Source organism: Malaclemys terrapin, chromosome 2 (assembly GCF_027887155.1).
Source record: "Malaclemys terrapin pileata isolate rMalTer1 chromosome 2, rMalTer1.hap1, whole genome shotgun sequence".
Classification (NCBI taxonomy): Eukaryota; Metazoa; Chordata; order Testudines; family Emydidae; genus Malaclemys; species Malaclemys terrapin.
This window is the reverse complement of record NC_071506.1, coordinates 223847887-223867255: the sequence shown is the minus strand read 5'-3', so window position 1 is coordinate 223867255 and position 19369 is coordinate 223847887. Positions and strand designations below refer to the sequence as shown.

Sequence of the window (19369 nt, the reverse complement as noted above, 5' to 3'; positions counted from 1 at the left end):
CCTGCATTTTCCTCAGGATATCAGAGGAGTCAGAGAGCATTTGGTTAGGGCTAGCAGCCACAATGAACGGTCAATGTGGGACTCTTAACACATCATGGAAAGGAGTTTTTGATGTAAAAGTTTTCTCTGAAGGGCACAAGGAGGAGCCCAAAGGAAGTGACAGTGCTCCACTAAACATACCAAGGCAGATTCTCAGCTGGTGTAAATTAGTAGGGCTCCATTGAACCCAACAGAGCTATGTTAATAGCCAACTGCTGAGGATCTGGCCACGAAGGTGATTGAAAAATGACTGGTATTGCGAGACTGGTGATCTAGAGAGTGGTGTTATAACCTGCCAGAAACGACAATTACCTCTGCGCTCCACTCCACCGGCAAATTCACCAAAACCTTCTGAGGGCCTGTTCCTGTCCCATTGAAATCAATGGAACATTGCATTTGGGTGAGATCCCCACCCCCATTCTGGCCCCTTTGTGCTCATCAAATCACTCGGTGTCACTGGAGTATTGCTTTGCAATGCAGTCATTCTCACTCAAGCTAGGCTAGGCTGGCATGTGGAATAGCTGAAGTGTAGTAATGCTAGCTAATTTTTTCAGTGAAGACAAGACCTTAGAGATGCAGCATAGAATTACACCTGTTGACTTCAGTAGAGTAGGATCAGGCTTTAGTTTTTACATATTATCACCGAACGTCCTTAACTGACCTTGACTCACCTTTCCCCAGACTGTGATGCACATCAGGAAGGCTTTCTGATAACATCTCGTAGAACATACTCTGTAACCCAGTGTATAACATCTGTTACAGGTACGTGTATACAATAATAAGGATAAAAGGAAGAATTTTAAAAAGAGTTCCTTATTCGTAACTCCTCCAACTAAACCAGTATCTCACAAGTAGCTCTCAGGGTCTCTTTTCTAAAATTGTTGAACTTAACTCACTCTCCCTCCCCCCCTTTAAATGAAAAGGGAGTTTCCCCACAGGTTCTGTGATGGATACCTAGGGTTCAATTTTCAAAATTGCTTGAGTGACTTAGCCTCCTATTTTTCAAAATAATTTAGTCACTTAGGCTCCTGAGTCCTTTGACTTTCAGTGAGACTTAGGCTCCTTAGACTCATACGTAACTTAGGTGCTTTTGAGAATGTTACCCCTAGTAACATAGTGTCCAGATACTTTGATCATGGGTGCACTATAAATGCCTACAAAGATAGATAAGCATAGCTTCAAGGCCTGATGACTTCAGTGAGAGTAGGATTGGTTCCCCTCCGCCACTGGTATATCTATTTATTACCTGTGGTTCTTGAGAATACAGTGTATTTTGTAACATTTCCCCCCCCTTCATAAAATCACATTTGTAACATGTGACTGAACAGTCTTGCCAGAAGTTCAAGAATGCAGGAATACACTTAATGCTCCTGGCCATTGAATCTTCAAGCAGTTGTGCAGCTAGCTGTGATGTGTATTCGGGGAGAAAATATCAGTGCCCCCCACAACATTTCTCCTCAGTTCTGTGATGTGTCACTAGCAGCTTTAAAAGAGTGTCACTTTTATATTCTGGCTGTTTAGTAAGTATTTCATTCTCTTTGAAATGTATGAGAAATAGATCCTTTAGCATCACTTTGGTACTTTTATGTGTCGACCTTTTTAATGACTTCATACCTTGCACGAAGGAAGGGAATTAAATGGATTTGAGCAGTGTGCAATAGGATATTCCTAGTGCTCTCTTCCTATGCTTAATGTTACTACACAGCATTTTTGAAAAGTTCTTTGCTATGTGCTTAATGTCCTTTTCACCTTTTTAGTGCCTTTTCCCATACAAGCTGTACAGATGTTATAGTTTGAAAATGTATTTTATTACACTCTTCATCTACTAACCTCTACCCTGTTTCCTGCATGCCCATTCTTTTCTTATTTCCTATAAACTTTAAATTGACTTTTTCCCTGTCTCCTTTCCATAGCATTAGCAAAAGAATTCTTGCTTTATTGCAGTCAGTTTTTTGTGCCAGTTCCTCTGTTGGGGTTGTTCAGAGTGTACGAGCTCATACATAGTGGTACCAAATTTTGCCCCATTGTTTATGTTAGTTCAGTGGATGGGTTTTGGAACAGATAATGCAGCTGTATTCTTTGTCTTTATCAGAATTGATTTAAACAATGAGGAACTAAAATATCAATTTTATCACCAGACAATTGTAGTGAGGAGATTTGGTATCTGGATTTTAAAAGACCTTCCTTCCCAGTCCAGAGAGAGACAGAGAGAGAGAGAGAGAGAATTAACACAGAGCTAGTGATTTTGATCTCTGGTTACATATGGCTATAAGCACTCTGGTGAAATATGTTGCTATTAAATTACCATAGTTGCTTTATAATTTTATTTGACAGTGGCCTCCAAGTTTCTGAGGGAGAGATCCTTAGCTGTATTCTGAGCAGGTCTCATTCAACGATAGTGGTTCCTGAGTTCTAATCCATTTCTTCATGCAGAAGTATGTGTGTGTGTGCGCGCAGTTAAGGTTGTGTTGAGAACTCCATTGTAAGGCTTATTTTGAGGAAAGCACACATACCACTCCCATTTAATCTCAATAAGATAATGAAATTGAAAATTTCTGTGTAAAGTAGGCTAGGAAAATATTTTTAGAGAGTTAAGAGTGTTTGGGGGAGGGTGACAACTTAGAATATGTCTCCTTAATGGTATGTGTGAGCATTAAGGTTGATATCAGAATTGTCTATGTAACCTTATTTTAGCTTGTGATTTCCATAATTCTTAATGGTTTTTTAATTTATTGTATTAATGGATATGCTCAATGATCATTTTCACTTGAGTTACACTTAGCAACCTTAATATCTTAATGATATTTTCTGTTTTGAAAATATATATGTACATGATACACTTATTGCAGAAACATACAAAGTTGCAATGAGCCAGATTCTGCTTCCATTAATGTTAATGGCAAAAGACCTATTGACTTTAATGGTTATAAAATATTTTGCAAAATACCCATATGTTGTATGCAGTTGGTCTAGGTTATAGGTGGGAGTCCTCTTTACCAAAGAGTGACTCTTCAACCACTGCAGAAAAGCTCATTTTAAACAGGAAACTCCTACATGATTTGTTGCCCATTTGTGTAAGCTGGTATGTGCTATACTTACTAAAACATGTCTTGAAGTCTTGATAGCCCAAGGGAATAGTAAGTGGACACAGAGCAAGTCTGTGGTCCAAACTCCAGGTCCAGAGGTAGTGAGCAATGAGTGAAAATCAATGTCATCTAATGGGCGCTTAGTAGCCAATAAAGAATGAATCCATATTCTGTGTTCTGTGGGCTAATGGATGGGTATCCTTATTGCAAATGATATCAGTTGGCTGCCTATTGGCAGTCTCACCAGAGGAGTTACTATTAAGAAGGGAAAGGGCAGTTTATCTCCTGTGACTGTTGAATTGCTTGTTTCTCTGCTTTAACTACCACTAGGATGTCCACTAGTGGTGTTTGGGATGTGATATGTGCACCTGACCACTAGACCATGGAAGAGAGACCCCTAGAGACTTCTGCCTCTAGAAGAAAAGAGTTATCTATCAGGCAAGCCATTGAACATGGGAAAAAAATGTCTCCTGGGGACTTGGGAAATGTTTCTTGGGAACATAAGAAAGGGAGAACACTGTATTTAGCCCCAAATCAGTCTGACTCAGTGGTCTATCATCCTCTTGTAGGGGACAGGGAATTCCTATTCGCTTTAAAGGAAGTTATGTTTATACGTCTCCTTGTGCATCAAGTTTATATATAATCTATAGATTAGGCAACATACTTAAAGGCTAAATAATAATAAATATTTAATGGAGCACACCTGGCCCAGGAGCCTACTGTAAAGGCTTTGCACTGTTAGCCAGGGAAGTTTTTTCTGTTCCCAGTCCTAGTCTCTCTCCTCTTTGTGACTGGGAACTTTGGCTGAGGCACTGTATTTAACCCCTAGAGAAAATAAATCCTCATGTAGCTCTTCAGGACGGAGACTGCCTTTTTCTGTGCCTCTCCAGTGCCCAGGTCAACAGGTCCCATTCCTGTTGGGAACGCACATGTATAATAAAATGATTAATAATAACATAGCTCAAAAATGTCCTCTACTGGATGGTTTGGAATAGTGACAATTAGAGCTGGTCGGGAAAGTTTTGACAAAACAGTTTTTCATTGGGAAAGTTTCTCAGGACAAGGATGGAATTGCTGGTGTGAGAGAAGGACCAGAACAGCCAATACTCCATTTGTTAGGTCTCCCACAGCTCAGGTGAGTGCCTTAGCCACCAGGCTATTGGCTATGCTGGGTGGCCTCTCTGTTTTTTTGTCAAAAAACTTCATCAAAGGTCTCATTTTCATCCCAATGTGAAATCGGAAGATTTTTTAAATCTTGAAAGTTTTCACAGGACAGGAATACCCTTTTCCATCCAGCCCTAGGGCCGATGGCTTCTGAAGGGAATCTCATCCACTCAGCTATCTTCTCTCAGAGATGTGGTGGCAGTGATACAGGCATGATCCTCTGACCATCCTGATTGAAAAGCATGCAGAATTTCTTAAAAGGAAATATTACTGGAGATCCACACAACCAAATAAGGATATAATCATTAGTTTGGGGTTTCTCTGCTTTACTTACTACTGTTGTTAGAATTTTTTCCCTTGCTATGAGAGCCTGCAGTCCCTTGAAATAGTGTCTGCATTTAAATGAAGCTTATTAAATTTTTTTTGGAGGAGTTCAGATCTACTTTGGATCCGGTTCAGGGATCAGCACTGATGCAAACACATTTTGACTGCTCTGTAAATTCATAACCAGCATACAGATGCAAATAATTCTTAGGTTGCAAAACTCTCTACTTGTAAATGTAAGTCATGCCAAGTTTAACATTTCATTGGGAAATCTCAGGCTTTCTTTTTTTGTGGGTTGGTACCTAGATACAGATCACACCTGACAACAGCACTTGCATTACTTGCAGGGATTAATTCATTGGATGTTCCAGCAGGTATTTTAGTTTTCCATCCCTCATGCTTTTTGCTATCTTTGACACCCCACTGACAATATGAGATGTTTATTTTAAATAATTATAATTTTCAGACTGCATTACAAGTTTATGCATGTAGGCTAACGATTACAGTTATAATAGCTAGTGTGCAATCAAGGCATATCATACACATTGTAACTCAAACCATCAGTATCTCAGGGAGAGAGTGAGACAAGTAGAAGAAAATGAAAACATTGAACAAAGGAACTGAAACTCGTACCCCAGTCCTGCAGTGAGCTCCGCCTATGCAGAACAGAAGTGAAGTCAACAGGAATCTGCACAGGCACAGGAGTCTGCATGTGTGGAGCTCGTTATAGGACGTATCTTTTTCCCGTGTGTGATAAAGTACTCTTTGGCTTGTTGGCCTGTTTCCCTTTGCATATTATGGGTTCCCAAAATATACATCCCAATGCCCTACATGGGTGGAATGGGCAAAAGTGGGGTAGAAGCATGGAAGAGAAAGCATCTCCACTGCTCTCCCCCCTGCTCTGAGTCCAAGCAACTCTGCCCTGCCACACCTGGCAGTGTATACCCAGGCTGGAGGAGGAGCTTAAAAGGAGTTCACTTGTGGGCAGCTGGTGGAGGTGAGAAGCTCTGCAAAAGGAGCACTGTGGATGGCCCAGCTGCCAGGGCCCTGGCCTCTTGAGGGTTTACCTGACCTGTTGAGGGAAAAGGATCTTGGGCATTTGCAAGGATGAAGACTTCTTCTTTGATTTATTTTGTTTAAACGTGTTTGCTTTTCCCCCTTGTGTGGGGAGGCTGGTAGGAAGTGATCCAGGGAGGCAGTCGCATATCACCCCAGGGGGCAGGACTCAGCCGCCTATCATTGGGCCCTGGATTGGAAACCAGAGGAGAGGATGGGCCTGAGTTCCCCTGACCACCCTGTGTTGGGGCTGGAGGCGAAAAGCCAATCCCTGCTACTAGAGACTCAGGACTACAGAGACCCCATATCCCAGAGAGTCCTGACTCTGGGATTTTGACCGGGTGAAGCCTGAACCCCCTACTGGGCAATGGAACTAGCATTTGTTGGGCTCTATATACCCCAGATGGGTTGGACACAACTTGTGGCCAACCGGAGGCCCGAGTCACAGAAGGGGACAGATCACTGCAGGGCCAGAGTGGCTGTCAACTGGGGGTGCCAAGACAGAAGGTCACCTGTGACAACTTCACCAGACCACTAGCAGCACTTGTGGGGAGCAGACCCCTTCACAGGTCAGTGGCAGCAGTCTAGTGAGCAGAGGTTGTCTGAACCTCAGAGATCTGTGTGGGAATGTATGCTGCTGCTTCATGTGAGTAGCCCCTTCTGGATAAGAAGTATGTGCAGGGAGAGGAATCATGCTGCCAGTGACAAGAAGAGGCTGTGTGGCATGGCAGAGGGGCCTCATACTGTGTGGATTATGTTTATTTTCTCTGTGGCTCCTACTTAGATCCACAGGGTAGGAATGCCACACCTCCTTCCTGCTCTGTAAAGCACCAGACCTCTCTACACTGAGCAAAATATTTGTCAAATTCCACAAAGAGAACAGGGATCTGTGTTAGGTCTGGTCTTATGTAACATCCTAATGATCTAGAACAGCAAATAAATGACAAGTTAATAAAACTTGCAGATGATACTAAATTGGATGGAGTTGCACTAACGAGGACTGAAATAAAGCAGAGAGACCTGGATAAATTAGAAACATTGGCAGAAAGTTTATTGAAATTCAGCTCAAAAAAATTCAAGCAAATACTATTTATTGGTGAAAAACGAAGCCACAGAGAAATCCTGGGAGCTGGTAATGCTGAAAGAGACTTAGTCATGACGGCGGACAGAAAATTTGATGTGATTTTGCAGTACGATATGGCAACAAAAAAGGTCAATGTAGTTTTGGACCATGTATAGAGAGGCATGATGCCTTTGGCGGGAAAGGAACAGTCCTGTGCTGCCACTCCTGGAATACCTTTCAGCTCTCTGCACATTGGGGCTGAGGTACTACTATGTGTCTGTACAGAACCTAGCACAATGGAGCCCCAGTATTGGTTGGTCCCTAGGCAGAGCTTAGTGCTATATTAAACATGATTAATTATTATCAGAATATTATTGGCAAACTGGAGATATTTCAGTGAAGAGCAACAAATAAAGGGGGCTGGATGGCTGGGGTTTAGGAGGAAAGATTAAACAAGTTATAGATGTGCATCTTGTATCTCTAACTTGTCTGGTCATTGATATTAATAGACTATTTTGCTTGTATTATTATTATTTTATTTTATTATTAACATTTACAGTTATTCATTGCTGATAGTTAGGGTTTCACTCCACAGACACAAGAAATCCATTTGGCTCTGGTCTTGATCAGAAGCCTAATGAGCAAATGTGTGTCTTTCCATTTACTTCAGTGGGTTTGGGATCAAGCCTGAAATGAATACAGTTTAGAATTCAGGCCAGGTGGGGAAGAAGGGAAGGGGGAGAGAAGGATGTACACAGAGCCCCTGCTATTGCGGGGGAGAATGAAGGGGGCCTTGAAATGGGGGAAGAGGAGCTATAAAGAGTCCCTGGCAATGGGGGGGGAAGGTGGCAGTGGGGACACACACAACCCCTGGCAAAGGAGATATTGGGGGGATTGCATGGATTCCTTGAAAAAATGGGAGGGTGGGAGGATGGCTCACAGAGAAATTGTGGGGAGTGGAATAGCGGGATATCAGGGCCGCCCAGAGGATTCAGGGGCCTGGGGCAAAGCGGGGGAGCAGACATACTCACCGGGCAGCGCTCCGAGTCTGTGGCGGCGGGTCCTTCAGTCGCTCCGCGTCTTCGGCACCACTGAAGGACCCGCCGCCAAAATGCCGTCGAAGACCCGGAGCGACTGAAGTGTCCCCCACCGCCGAAATGCCGCTGAAGACCCGGACCACCGCCTGGTAAGTAAAAAGGCGTCTCTAGCCAGGAAAGGGATTCTCAGCCAGGGCTCACGTTGCCCCTGCGTGGCCCGTGACCTAGGGCAAATTGCCCCACTTCCTCCCCCTCTGGGCGGCCCTGGGGGATACAAGGAGCCCCTGGGATGTACAATGAACTCAGCCTACATAAGCTACATAGTGAGGTGAGCCCCTATTAGTGGTAGGCTACTGCTCGTTCTCTTGCAACACAATCCCTAGATTGGTGGTAGAAAGTGCCCTCATAAAGTTATTTTTATTCACCAGCCTCGCTAGGACATTATTGCTATAGGACACCTACTGCATCTAGAAGAAATGGCTTTCTCATGAAATATCACGTACGGGTTGTTACTCTAAGACCATAAAACCTGATTCACTTGTCCTTCTAAGCAGATCTAATTCTCGGTGAACAGCCAGCATAGTAAATCAAAGTGCCATGCACTCACCGCGAAAATAATTTTCAAAGGAAAAATATATATCTTATTCAGTCAAAGGAATATGTGCTATACATCCCCATTATAAATCACGAGTCAGAACCACAGAAGAGTGATTAGTCAACTTCCAGGTATTTTCCATTTGTATTGTCCTGTAAAAATAAATAGATATTTTTCATTTCTTTGTAGTTGTTAGAGTGAGATATATTGACTGGAGGTATGCCAGGAGCCAGCAACTTTTCATTTTTTGTTGACACTTCCAGATTCCTAATTTTAGGCATACGGAGCATGGAAACAAAATAAAATGTTCATTTTCTCTCCCCCACTTCTCTGCCTTTCACAGAATATCTCGATGCATAACACAGTCGGAGGAGCAATGGCAGGACCCGGAACCCACCAGCTCACGAATACTAGGATGCCAAACCATGACACCAGCGTTGTGATTCAACAAGCCATGCCATCTCCACAGTCCAGCTCGGTCATAACACAAGCACCTTCCACAAACCGACAGATTGGGTATGTCCGTTCCCTTTGTTTCTATTTTTCTCCCTGGCGGTTGTGGCATTGGCCCATATGTTGTGCTCTGGATACTTAAAGAGTATACGTAAACATGTGTTGATCCCATCACCACGCAGGGGAGACCCCTATAATATGTGATGCACAGCATGTGGAAAACCAGCCACAGTTCATGCCACTATTCTAAAGCCAATGTCTCTGGTTCTGTAATATTAGATTGTTGTATTTGGATGTACTTCCTGCTTCTTTTTGTTTCTATGTTATTAAATTCCAAGTTCAAAACTGTTCTTAAAACTCTATTGGGAAGAAAGAAGACAGATGATATTTCTGGACCATCCTTCCAAGTGCTGAGTGCCCTTACTTTCCATTGACTCAGTTGGGAGAAGATGGTGCTCAGCACGTGGCAGGAGGCCTGAACACAGTGCAGGATCAGGTCCTCTCTGTTTTGAGCGCTGTATTTATTTGAGGACTGCCAAGAGATAAAGTACAAAGACAATCTAGGAAATATTAAAGTAAATGGAGTTTTGGCACTGAAGACCTTTTTGAAATGGTGCCTAATTTAAATGATAGACTAATATTTGTTCCCATGTAACTGTGATTTGTAAGGTCTTTTGCTGACTATATTCATACCATGAACAGTTATTGTGTTTACATAAACTTTGTGTTGTCTGTGCCTAAATTTTCAGAACTGCATGCATAAAAATATATGCAATACATCCACAAAATTTACTTTAATGGCACACGAAATCACCGTAACTTAAGATAAAAAGACTAGCCATTCGTAAACATATAAACATTGTATATGCCAATTGTGTGCACAGTTTTGCACATACAAGTCTGAAAACTTGGGCCTGTGTACCTGTGCAACATATAAAAACAGAGATAAACAGCTATAAACATCTAAAACCACTGGAGGTTGCAGAGAATGAAACAGCATTAGAGAGATGATGTTGTTTATCTTTTGTAGTTTGATAGTGCCTATTATATGCTTGGCACAGTCCACACACAGGAAGACAGTCACTGCCCCAAATTGTGGTTCCAAGTAATTGTTGATCTGCTTGCAGATTCTTAAAAGTAAAATTTTAGGGTGAAATCCTGGCACACAAGGCCCCAAATGCAGTCATAATGTACGTTTTCACTCTGCAGGGTTTGGGGAGTCCCACAAGGGGACTTAGCGTGCTCTTTTGTACTGCAAAGCAGTACTCCAGAGTGACTCTGCCTGTGGGATTGGAGAGGACAGTTTGTGGGCTGGCAGGATGTGGCTAGAGAGTCTTCAAACAACATAGATCCACTTGCCCCAAACACGACTGTGGTGGTGGAAATCTTAGGCAATCTGCTACAGAGGAGTCCCACACCCTAGCCACACCATGGGGAAGAGAGTTTCAATTCCAACCCCAATGTGGGTCCTCCACACAAAGCTCTCTTACTACGATTCCGGAGTTTACAATGAATGCAGAGGTGTATTAATGTATGTGTTTTAGGCAAATATACTATGTAGATGTGCCCACATATATTCAATAGATTGTACATTAACAGTATTTAGTATATAATAATGTTAGCTCTCTTGGTCACAAATGATGTTGTAGGATTTAAATATCTTCTACCTGCGTCTCCCTAGCTGAGAGCACCTCCTTGTTGGTGTCCCATTCTCTAAATAGTTTGCAGATTTTCAGGGATTGAGCCTCTCAGTGGGAAAGGTTTGCAGATCGTATACTGTTCCCCCTCCCCCTCACCCCCCCCCCCCCCGGTTTAAGAAACAAAACAGTTAGTTACTTTGTTTGTGTTAAGTATGAATAAGCCATCCATTCAGTTTCTACCTTAATGTATCTCAGAGTAAATGACTCCAATTTGAAAAGGAATCTTTAATGCTCAGTGATTGTGTTTCATATTGAACTGCACTTGGCTTCCAAGCAACTATTTAAGTACAATGACCAAGAACTACATGTGGTTTTGCAAGATCCTGTCAATCAGGTTTTGAGTTTGCAACAGTTGGGATTCAGGTTCCATTTGATCAGCTTGAGAAATGTAGGTTAAAAGGATCTGTTTCCTGATCAGTTGCTAGTGTCTGCATTGGGGGACCTTATGTGATGACCAATATCTTAATTCTGTCAAATTGTTGTTGTTTTGATGGTTTGTCCTGCGATAATCATATCAGGCATGAAGTTTGAGAATGAATTTTGCAACCATGCAGAGTCCTTTGTAAGGTTTTGATTAGGGTTGTCGATTAATCACAGTTAACTCACGTGATTAACTCAAAAAAATTAAGCGCGATTAAAAAAATGAATCGTGCTTGATCGCAGTTTTAATCACACTGTTAAACAATAGAATACCAATTGAAATTTATTAAATATTTTGCATGTTTTTCTACATTTTCATATATATTGATTTCAATTACAACACAGAATGCAAAATGTATATTATTTTTATTTCAAATATTTGCACTATAAAAATGATAAACAAAAGAAATAGTATTTTTCAATTCCCCTCATATAAGTACTGTAGTGCAATCTCTTTGTTGTGAAATTGCAACTTACAAATGTAGATTTTTGTTGTTGTTACATAATTGCACTCAAAAAAACCCAAAACAATGTAAAATTTTAGAGCCTACAAGTCCACTCAGTCCTACTTCTAGTTCAGCCAATCACTAAGACAAACAAGTTTGTTTACATTTACAGGAAATAATGCTGCTCTCTTCTTATTTACAATGTCACCAGAAAGTGAGAACAGGCATTTGCATGGCACTTTTGTAGCCAGCATTGCAAGGTATTTACGTGCCAGATATGCTAAACATCGTATGCCCCTTCATGCTTTGGCCACCATTGCAGAGGGCATGCTTCCATGCTGATGACGTTCGTTAAAAAAAATAATGGGTTAATTAAATTTGTGACTGAACTCCTTGGGATAGAATTGTATGTCCCCAGCTCTGCTTTACCCACATTCTGCCATATATTTCATGTTCTAACAGTCTTGGATGATGACCCATCATATGTTGATTTTTAAGAACACTTTCACTGCAGATTTCACAAAACGCAAAGAAGGTACCAATGTGAGATTTCTAAAGATAGCTACAGCACTCGACCCAAGGTTTAAGAATCTGAAATGCTGTCCAAAATCTGAGAGGGACGAGGCATGGACCATGCTTTCCGAAATCTTAAAAGAGCAACACTTCAATGAATCTTTAGTGCATGTGGCACGTAAATATCTTGCGAAGCTGGCTACCACAGAGCCATGAGAACACCTATTCTCATTTTCAGGTGACTTTGTAATCAAGAAGCGAGCGGCATTATCTCCTGCAAATGTAAACAAGCTTGTTTGTCTGAGCGATTGGCTGATCAAGAAGTAGGACTGAGTGGACTTGCAATCTCTAAAATTTTACATAGTTTTATTTTTGAATGCATTTTTTAACATAATTCTACATTTGTAAGTTGAACTTTCATGATAAAGGGATTGTACTACAGTACTTGTATTAAGTGAACTGAAAAATACTATTTCTTTTTTGTTTTTTACAGTGCAAATACTTGTCGTCAAAAATAAATATAAGCACTGTACACTGTATACTGTGTTGTCATTGAAATCAATATATTTGAAAATGTAGAAAACATCCAAAAATATTTAAATAAATTGTATTCTATTATTGTTTAACAGTGCGATTAATTGTGCGATTAGTTGCGATTAATTTTTTAAATCACTTGACTACCCTAGTTTGATACTTGGTGTCCAATCCAATTCCTTTTCTTTACAATACTACCTTGTAAATCATGGGCAGATGTTAAAGCATGCTCCCAACACATGTTGCAGAATGGATATATCTTGGTCCTATCTCTACTGATTTTCATTCCTGCATTGTGCCTCATTCACAGTCTCAAGATATCAGATGTTTTTTTACAAGATGCTTTGATATCAATCAGAGGATCTTTCATCTTCTGACTATGTATTTCAGCTAATATACTGATAGGGGGTCAGTATCTTTAACCATTGTCATTCCAATCTGAGTTTCTAATCTTCTCATTTTGGCCAGGTCATCAGCTACTCTCACTCCTGTATACACCAATGTGTGATGGTAAAGACCATCCCCCGCTGGGGTGTTCCAGAGGAAATCTCTAGTTAATTGGTCTTTGGCAACCATATTCCCACCACCCACCATTCTGTCATGTGATTGATTAATATGAGAGTGCTGAAGGCTGTGTCTAGAGATGCTGTATTGAGAGACATTTGTCAGCATCTTTGTTCTTTATGTGAATGAGGCCTGTGACACAACCTCCAAAATATTCCATTCTCCCCTCATTGAAGATGGTTTTGTGTTTTCCTGGTGTGTCCAAGGAGATAATTGCTGCATTTGGGATATCATCTATTCCCAAAATCTTGAGCATCCATGTTGTTTGTCTCTTTTTGTTTAGACTTTTCCCTGTGGGGCCTGCTGCATTTATTCAAAGAATATATCTTGTCAGTTCCATTATCTTCATTTTATCAGTTCTAAATATGGTAAGGATTGTAGTCAGGACTTATCTTGGAGGAATACAGACCAGCCAGTGGTTTCAATATTAGGAAACTGATGGTAAAAGTCAGAGATGGTCTATAACTAGAAACATAATTACAAGCAGACCAAAGTTTGGTGGTTTTGGTTTGGGCCTTTAAAAAAAAATTAAGATCAAGGTCCTGGTGCAGGTTTTGAACACCCCAGAGTCAGATGTGTTTGGATCTCAGGCTTTGGTTTGGGCCCATATGTGTGTAAAACTTTTAGGAAAGTTTGCTCGCTCCTTCCCTCAAAATGAAAGTGTGTACTTACCTTAAACATGAATTGCCCCAGAGAATGTGCCTCTTAATGAACACGAACGGTTATAGAGAGCAACTGAATAAAATTCCTTTGGCTTCAGTGGGAGCAGAAGCAGGCCCCAAAGGTTATATAGAACCATCTTGTAACAATATTTTGATTTTTATCACAACCACAGATATTTAAGTGTCAAAATATGGCCAAGCCACCTGCAAATGTTTTCAATGGCCAGACTCCAACAAAAACAGCAAACAGCAATGAAAGTCTGCCTTCAGACCCTGTACTTGGGCTCTGCTCCAGCAAGAGAGGCTGGGACCCACCTGTGCCCACGCACATTTTGTTTCATCGTGAGAAGTGGGTGTGTTCACAACAGCTGGGATACTCGACTGGATGTTGTTTGTCCTCCTTCCTCTCCTCTCCCTCCCTCCTCTTCCCCATGCTCTGGCTCTGAAGGCTTGCAAATAAAATATTATATTGATACAAGGCATGGAAAACATGACCGGATGAGGATAGTTAAGAAAGGCTTACTGAGACAATATATACACATTGTTTCAGATATTAAATAGATGCTGCTACTGAAAAGGCACCGAGCCAAATCAATCAGAAGAGGGGAGGAACATGAAGAGTAATAACTTTAAAAAAATGCAGGGCATTGGCTAATACCTTACCCATCATATACCCAGTTGAGAACATGCACCCGTATTATTATTGCAGCAAGCTGGCAGGCAGGTATAAACATCCCAGATAGTATTTATGTGGTTAGGCAGTCCTTACCCAAGGGAAAAAAAATAACATGGGAGGAGTTATGTAACTAGTAACTACTTGTGCTAAAGAAAATAATTCGAGGAACACTTAACAGTGAAGGGTGTCTTTGGTTGATTAATAGCACATTGTTTGGAGATTAGCTGCACAGTGTCAAAACAGTAAGGCATACCCAGTGAGGGGAAAAAAATGATATAAGACCAGCATTCATCAAAGGTATGGAAAGGCAGATAAGCTGAATCAGCACCCTCCTCCAGATATGAGACTTGTATTAGAATGTACAATGGCTGAGTTTGTCATTTTATTATAACTATATTTCATGCAATTCATGCAGATTCGTAATAGTGTCTTAACCGAGGAATGGGAAAATAATAGTAAGGCAAGTTACTGACAACATGATATTCTCTGTGCTTTATCTGTGGACTTCTTTGGCTAGTGTAAGACAGCTTTTTCCATAGTAGTTAACAGTCCGTTTAATAGGTGGCTACAGCCTTCCTGGAAAATGTACGCTTCTTTTTTTGAAACTGAGTGGGAGATATAACTGGTACTCACTGTGTCTGTAGCAGAACCACTGGTACAATTCTGTAGCTGAAATGGAACAAAAAGAGAGGATTCGGTGTTATTATATACTGAGAACCAATAGTGTGCTTAGCACTTTACTAAACATAGAGGGAGATCTGACCAGTATAGCAATGAGATTAGAATCTAAAAGTGACAGACAGCATGGTTCGTATAATAAACACCATTATCAGAGGAACATTTGAAGACGGACATTTTTTATGAAGACAAAGTGGCCGTTTGGCACAACATCGGGGAAAGAAATTGTAGAGTATCTGGTAGAATGGAAGAGCGTGAACAGAGAGAGTGGGAGAAGAAATTAAGAGAGTTTTTTTGGAATGTGGATTGTGAGAAGAAGATCCCTGACAGTGAGGATGATAAGCTAGAAGTGGCAAGTTGGGAGGAGCCTAATGAAGGGGTTTAAAAAGGGAGTGAAATCATCAGTAGTTGGCAAGGAAAACTGGTTTATCAGGGGTTATGGGTTGCAGAGGGCAAGATGAGAGGCAGGGAGGAAGGGGAGAGATGAGACGTTTTCAAGAGTCAAGCAAGTGGCCAAGACCTAGCTCAAAGCTGTTTGGAAGCCTTGGGGCTGCATAGTCCCTTGAACCATTGACAAAACAAGATGATCTCATGGTGCGGGTGCCTCTGTGTGCTTGAGAGCCAAGGTGCCTAAGGCAGGGGAGCCATTCAAGCCACCCAGCAGGCCTCCCACACAGCACCAGTACATCTGCCCCAAGATCCCTCCATGCATTCTCCCACTACTCTCCTCCCTCTGTCTCCTACTACTACTTCTCCTGGTTGTTTGCATTGAGAAGATTCATGAGCTGCTGACTTAAATCCTCTGAGGCCCTTCTGACACTGCTGAGTCAGGAAGAAAAAGAAACGTGGCCAGTGGCTCAGCCAGTGTACAATAGGGTTAATAACATCTCACACACATCCAAAACCATATACTCCCTTACCTCTCCAATGTCTGTTTCTTACTATAAGGTCCCCTGGGAGATTCTGGGCAATAAGGTATATCAAGATGACCTTCAGGGGAGTGATTGGAAGATCAGTAGCTATTTAATAAATAGCCTGTCAACCAGGAATGGAGACTTCTTATCTGACTTTTGAAATTAACCCCTGTACTGAAGTGTAAGTGTGTGTGTGTATGTGTGTGTGTATAATGATGTGGGTTAAATTTACTAATGAATACTCTCTCTCTCTTTGAAAATGCCTTGGCTAATTTGGAATGAGTCATTAATTTCTCATTTAAAAATGTGGCACCTAAGCTGTTGTGTGAATTTGTGGTGCTGCTTTTTATTGTTGTTGTTTTTTCTTACTAGAAGGAAGCTCTTTCCATGTTAGCAGAAATTTCCCGGGTAGGTTTTTTATCCCTTGAGTTTTTATGTCCTTTTTGCGTGTGTGATAGTAGTGCTGTAAGTTTCCCAACCTTCAGCTGCTATTGTTCCTTCTTTTTTCTATACATTGATGTTTTCTGTTTCAGGCTTGGCATTCCTAGGCTTAGTCTCAATCTCTCTGCGGAGAAGGGAGTATTAGGTTGCCTCTTTAGAAAACTTGTCCTGCTGATCAACAAAAATGTGATGTTATAGTGTACTGGACCTGTTACAATGTCCAACCAAAAGTATTGATACCTCATAGAATTGGGTCAATTCTCACATCTCAGTAACAGTTATAATGTAGGTGATACACTTGATAGTCAGGGAATACAGATTACTTAACTCTGACAATCTGTATCTCTTACATACGTTCAGTAGATATGTATACATACAAATCTTTTCTAAAGGTGTCCTCAACATTTATAGTCATAAATGTACACCCTTCTTTGAACTAAAACAGATGTAAAATCACTTTCGGGTGGAAAAGCACCTTGAAGTCACAGTGGGTTTGATACAACAGGTCAAGTTTTTCCTAGATCAGGAAAGATCATTAGATTTCTGCACAGCTGAAGTGCACAGCTCTGCTCTTCATCACACAGGCTTCCACTTAACATGCTCTAATGCGTGATCCCAATATGTGATTTATCCGAGTGTCGGCCCCTTATGATTTGTACCTAATCTGCAGTAAAACTCTAAATCAAACAATATAGACCTTTCTTTTTGTCTGCTGGTGTATGTCTGCTCTACCTTCTGCCGCAAAAGCAAATTAATTTGCAGATTCTGAAGAGCAAACATGCCTTGAGATGCTGCCTCAGCCCATATAATTTCAAAGAAATGATAAAATGTGTGGTGGTGGTGACTTGCTAGTAGAAATGAATGAGTACAAAGCAGAGAAGAGATTTATGTATTCTGAAGAACCCTGATTACTTTCTCACTACTCAGTAAAAAGTTATAGACTGCTCTGTTTTTCCAAGAGAAGAATCGGATTCGGTATTGATGTAGTGAATAATAATTCTTACTTCTTTCATCAGTAGATCTTAAAGGATTTTGCAAAGGATGTAAGTTTTATTCAGCAAAGCCTTAATGATTATTTTCTACTGTATGTGATTGAAAAACAGTGATGACTGGTCAGACAGAGGGTCTAGGAAAAAGTGGGTCTAGGAACATTTATGGGTCATATTTTACCATCTGCTCTAGGAATTATTTGGGGGAAGTTCTTTGGCCTTTGTTATAGAAGTGGTCAGACTAGATGATCACAATGGTCCCTTCTGGTCTTGGAATCTATGAATAAATAGAACTCCCCGTTCATTTGAATGAAGTGTTTTGCTTAAAAATCAGTCACATAGTGTGGCCCCATATTAAGAAATGTTTGATATGATATTTATGGATAAGGTAAGGATGTATTTTGCAAAGCACTACTTAGTAGGTATGAGTTAGCATGGATTTATCAAAGATAATTACATCAGATAAATATATTTTAAAAAATGAAATAACTATTGGTGATAGAGAACAAATAGTTTTATTGTATCTAAGTTTTCAGGAAACTTTTGTCAAAGTTCCACATGAATGGTTATTATTTTAAACTGTCTTAATATGGTACTGGCTATTAGGTAAAACCTGACGGTGAATTTAAATGTGTGCATTCTTGATGGATGGAGGGACGGTGCCTGTCAGAGAAAACTGACTTCAGAAGGGGGCCAGTCTGATTGTTTTTTGGGAACAATCTCCACACTTAGATCCTGATCCTGCTGTCACAGAATCTTACTCACGTGAACACAACAGAACTCTGCCAGGGCATAATGTTCCTGATTTATTTTGGAGAAAAACAAAGGGAGAAATCTGTGTGCTGTTACCAACTTTCTCTGGTGCAAGTGAAGTGCCGTGATAAGGTCCATACATATTTAGCAGGACTTCAAAATGTTTTCAGTAAACAATTCTCCAACTAAGTTAAGAAGTGGGTTTCCACTTGGCTGTTAGCCATTGGAAAGTTGTGTGTGCTTCCTGGGGAATCTTAGGTTATTTTCTTTTTCTTTTTCTTTCTCTGGTTATTTACCCGTAGCATCCCAGATAGCCAATAATATAAATGTGAGGGCTCAAAATAGCCAGCTCACTCCTTTCCTCTAAAATAACTGAGGTATAGGATGTATGTCAGGAAAATGCAATAAAGGAACATGAATATATGAAATCAAATTCACTTTCCTAAAAAGTTGTGTATGTTGTTTTGTTTTGAAAGCCACACTTTCCTTGACATCAGAGGGTGCAGGATGAAGCCCAGAATCAGGTTTCTGGTGTTACTATTTTTGTTTGTGAATTTATCATTTTCTTTCTGTGAAGATTCTCTAGAGTTCACTTGGAAGTCCCTGTTTCAGTGAACTTTCTGGCTAATAAATTTATTCATGTATAATATGTGCAATAAGGTAACACAAAAGGGACACAAACACCATCAAACTAAGTTTGTCAGTGAATATTTTTTGCAATGTACATCAAATTGTAATAATTATGTAATTATGAACTGATTTTTTTTATCTCCAACCAATTACAGTATACAATATACTGGCTCAATTGCAATGTACAATATAGTGTCTGAAAGTATTCAGAAATCAATTAAACATGCATTTCTGCACAGAATCTCATGTTAATGAAAGTTATATCAAAGCTGGAGCCATGGGGAAATAACAAAGCCCATTGAAGATATAGAGCTTTTGGTGAATAATATATCGACATTATTTCCTTTTCATTCAGTGCTGATGTTAAACTCAATGGGATTCTCCCTTTGACATGCACACACAACTCCCAATAAGGAAAGGAAAGAGCATGTTGTATTGATAAGGAAGAGGCTCAGGTTAATATTAAAGGACAACGTTTTTCTTTGTTACAATAAATAAATTCCAGTGGATGTCATAGATCTTGGACAGTCTATAGAGTGTTTTAAACGTTACTAAGTTGGAAATTTACTGTAGTTTTTTTAGTTTCTAACAAATGCAAACTGTAATCAAGTGCAGTTTCTAAAGTGGTTTAT

General features: G+C 40.5%; 1 protein-coding gene across 4 annotated transcripts in view; it reads left to right on the top strand.

Annotated features, from left to right (window-relative positions):
* CREB5 (cAMP responsive element binding protein 5) overlaps positions 1–19369 on the top strand; it is a 336551-nt gene that overhangs the window by 101154 nt on the left and 216028 nt on the right. For all 4 annotated transcript variants that reach the window (XM_054020418.1, XM_054020417.1, XM_054020419.1 and 1 more), the window contains one exon: positions 8708–8880. In XM_054020418.1, coding sequence (XP_053876393.1) covers positions 8708–8880 — 173 coding nt within the window. The remainder of the gene's footprint in view (positions 1–8707; positions 8881–19369) is intronic.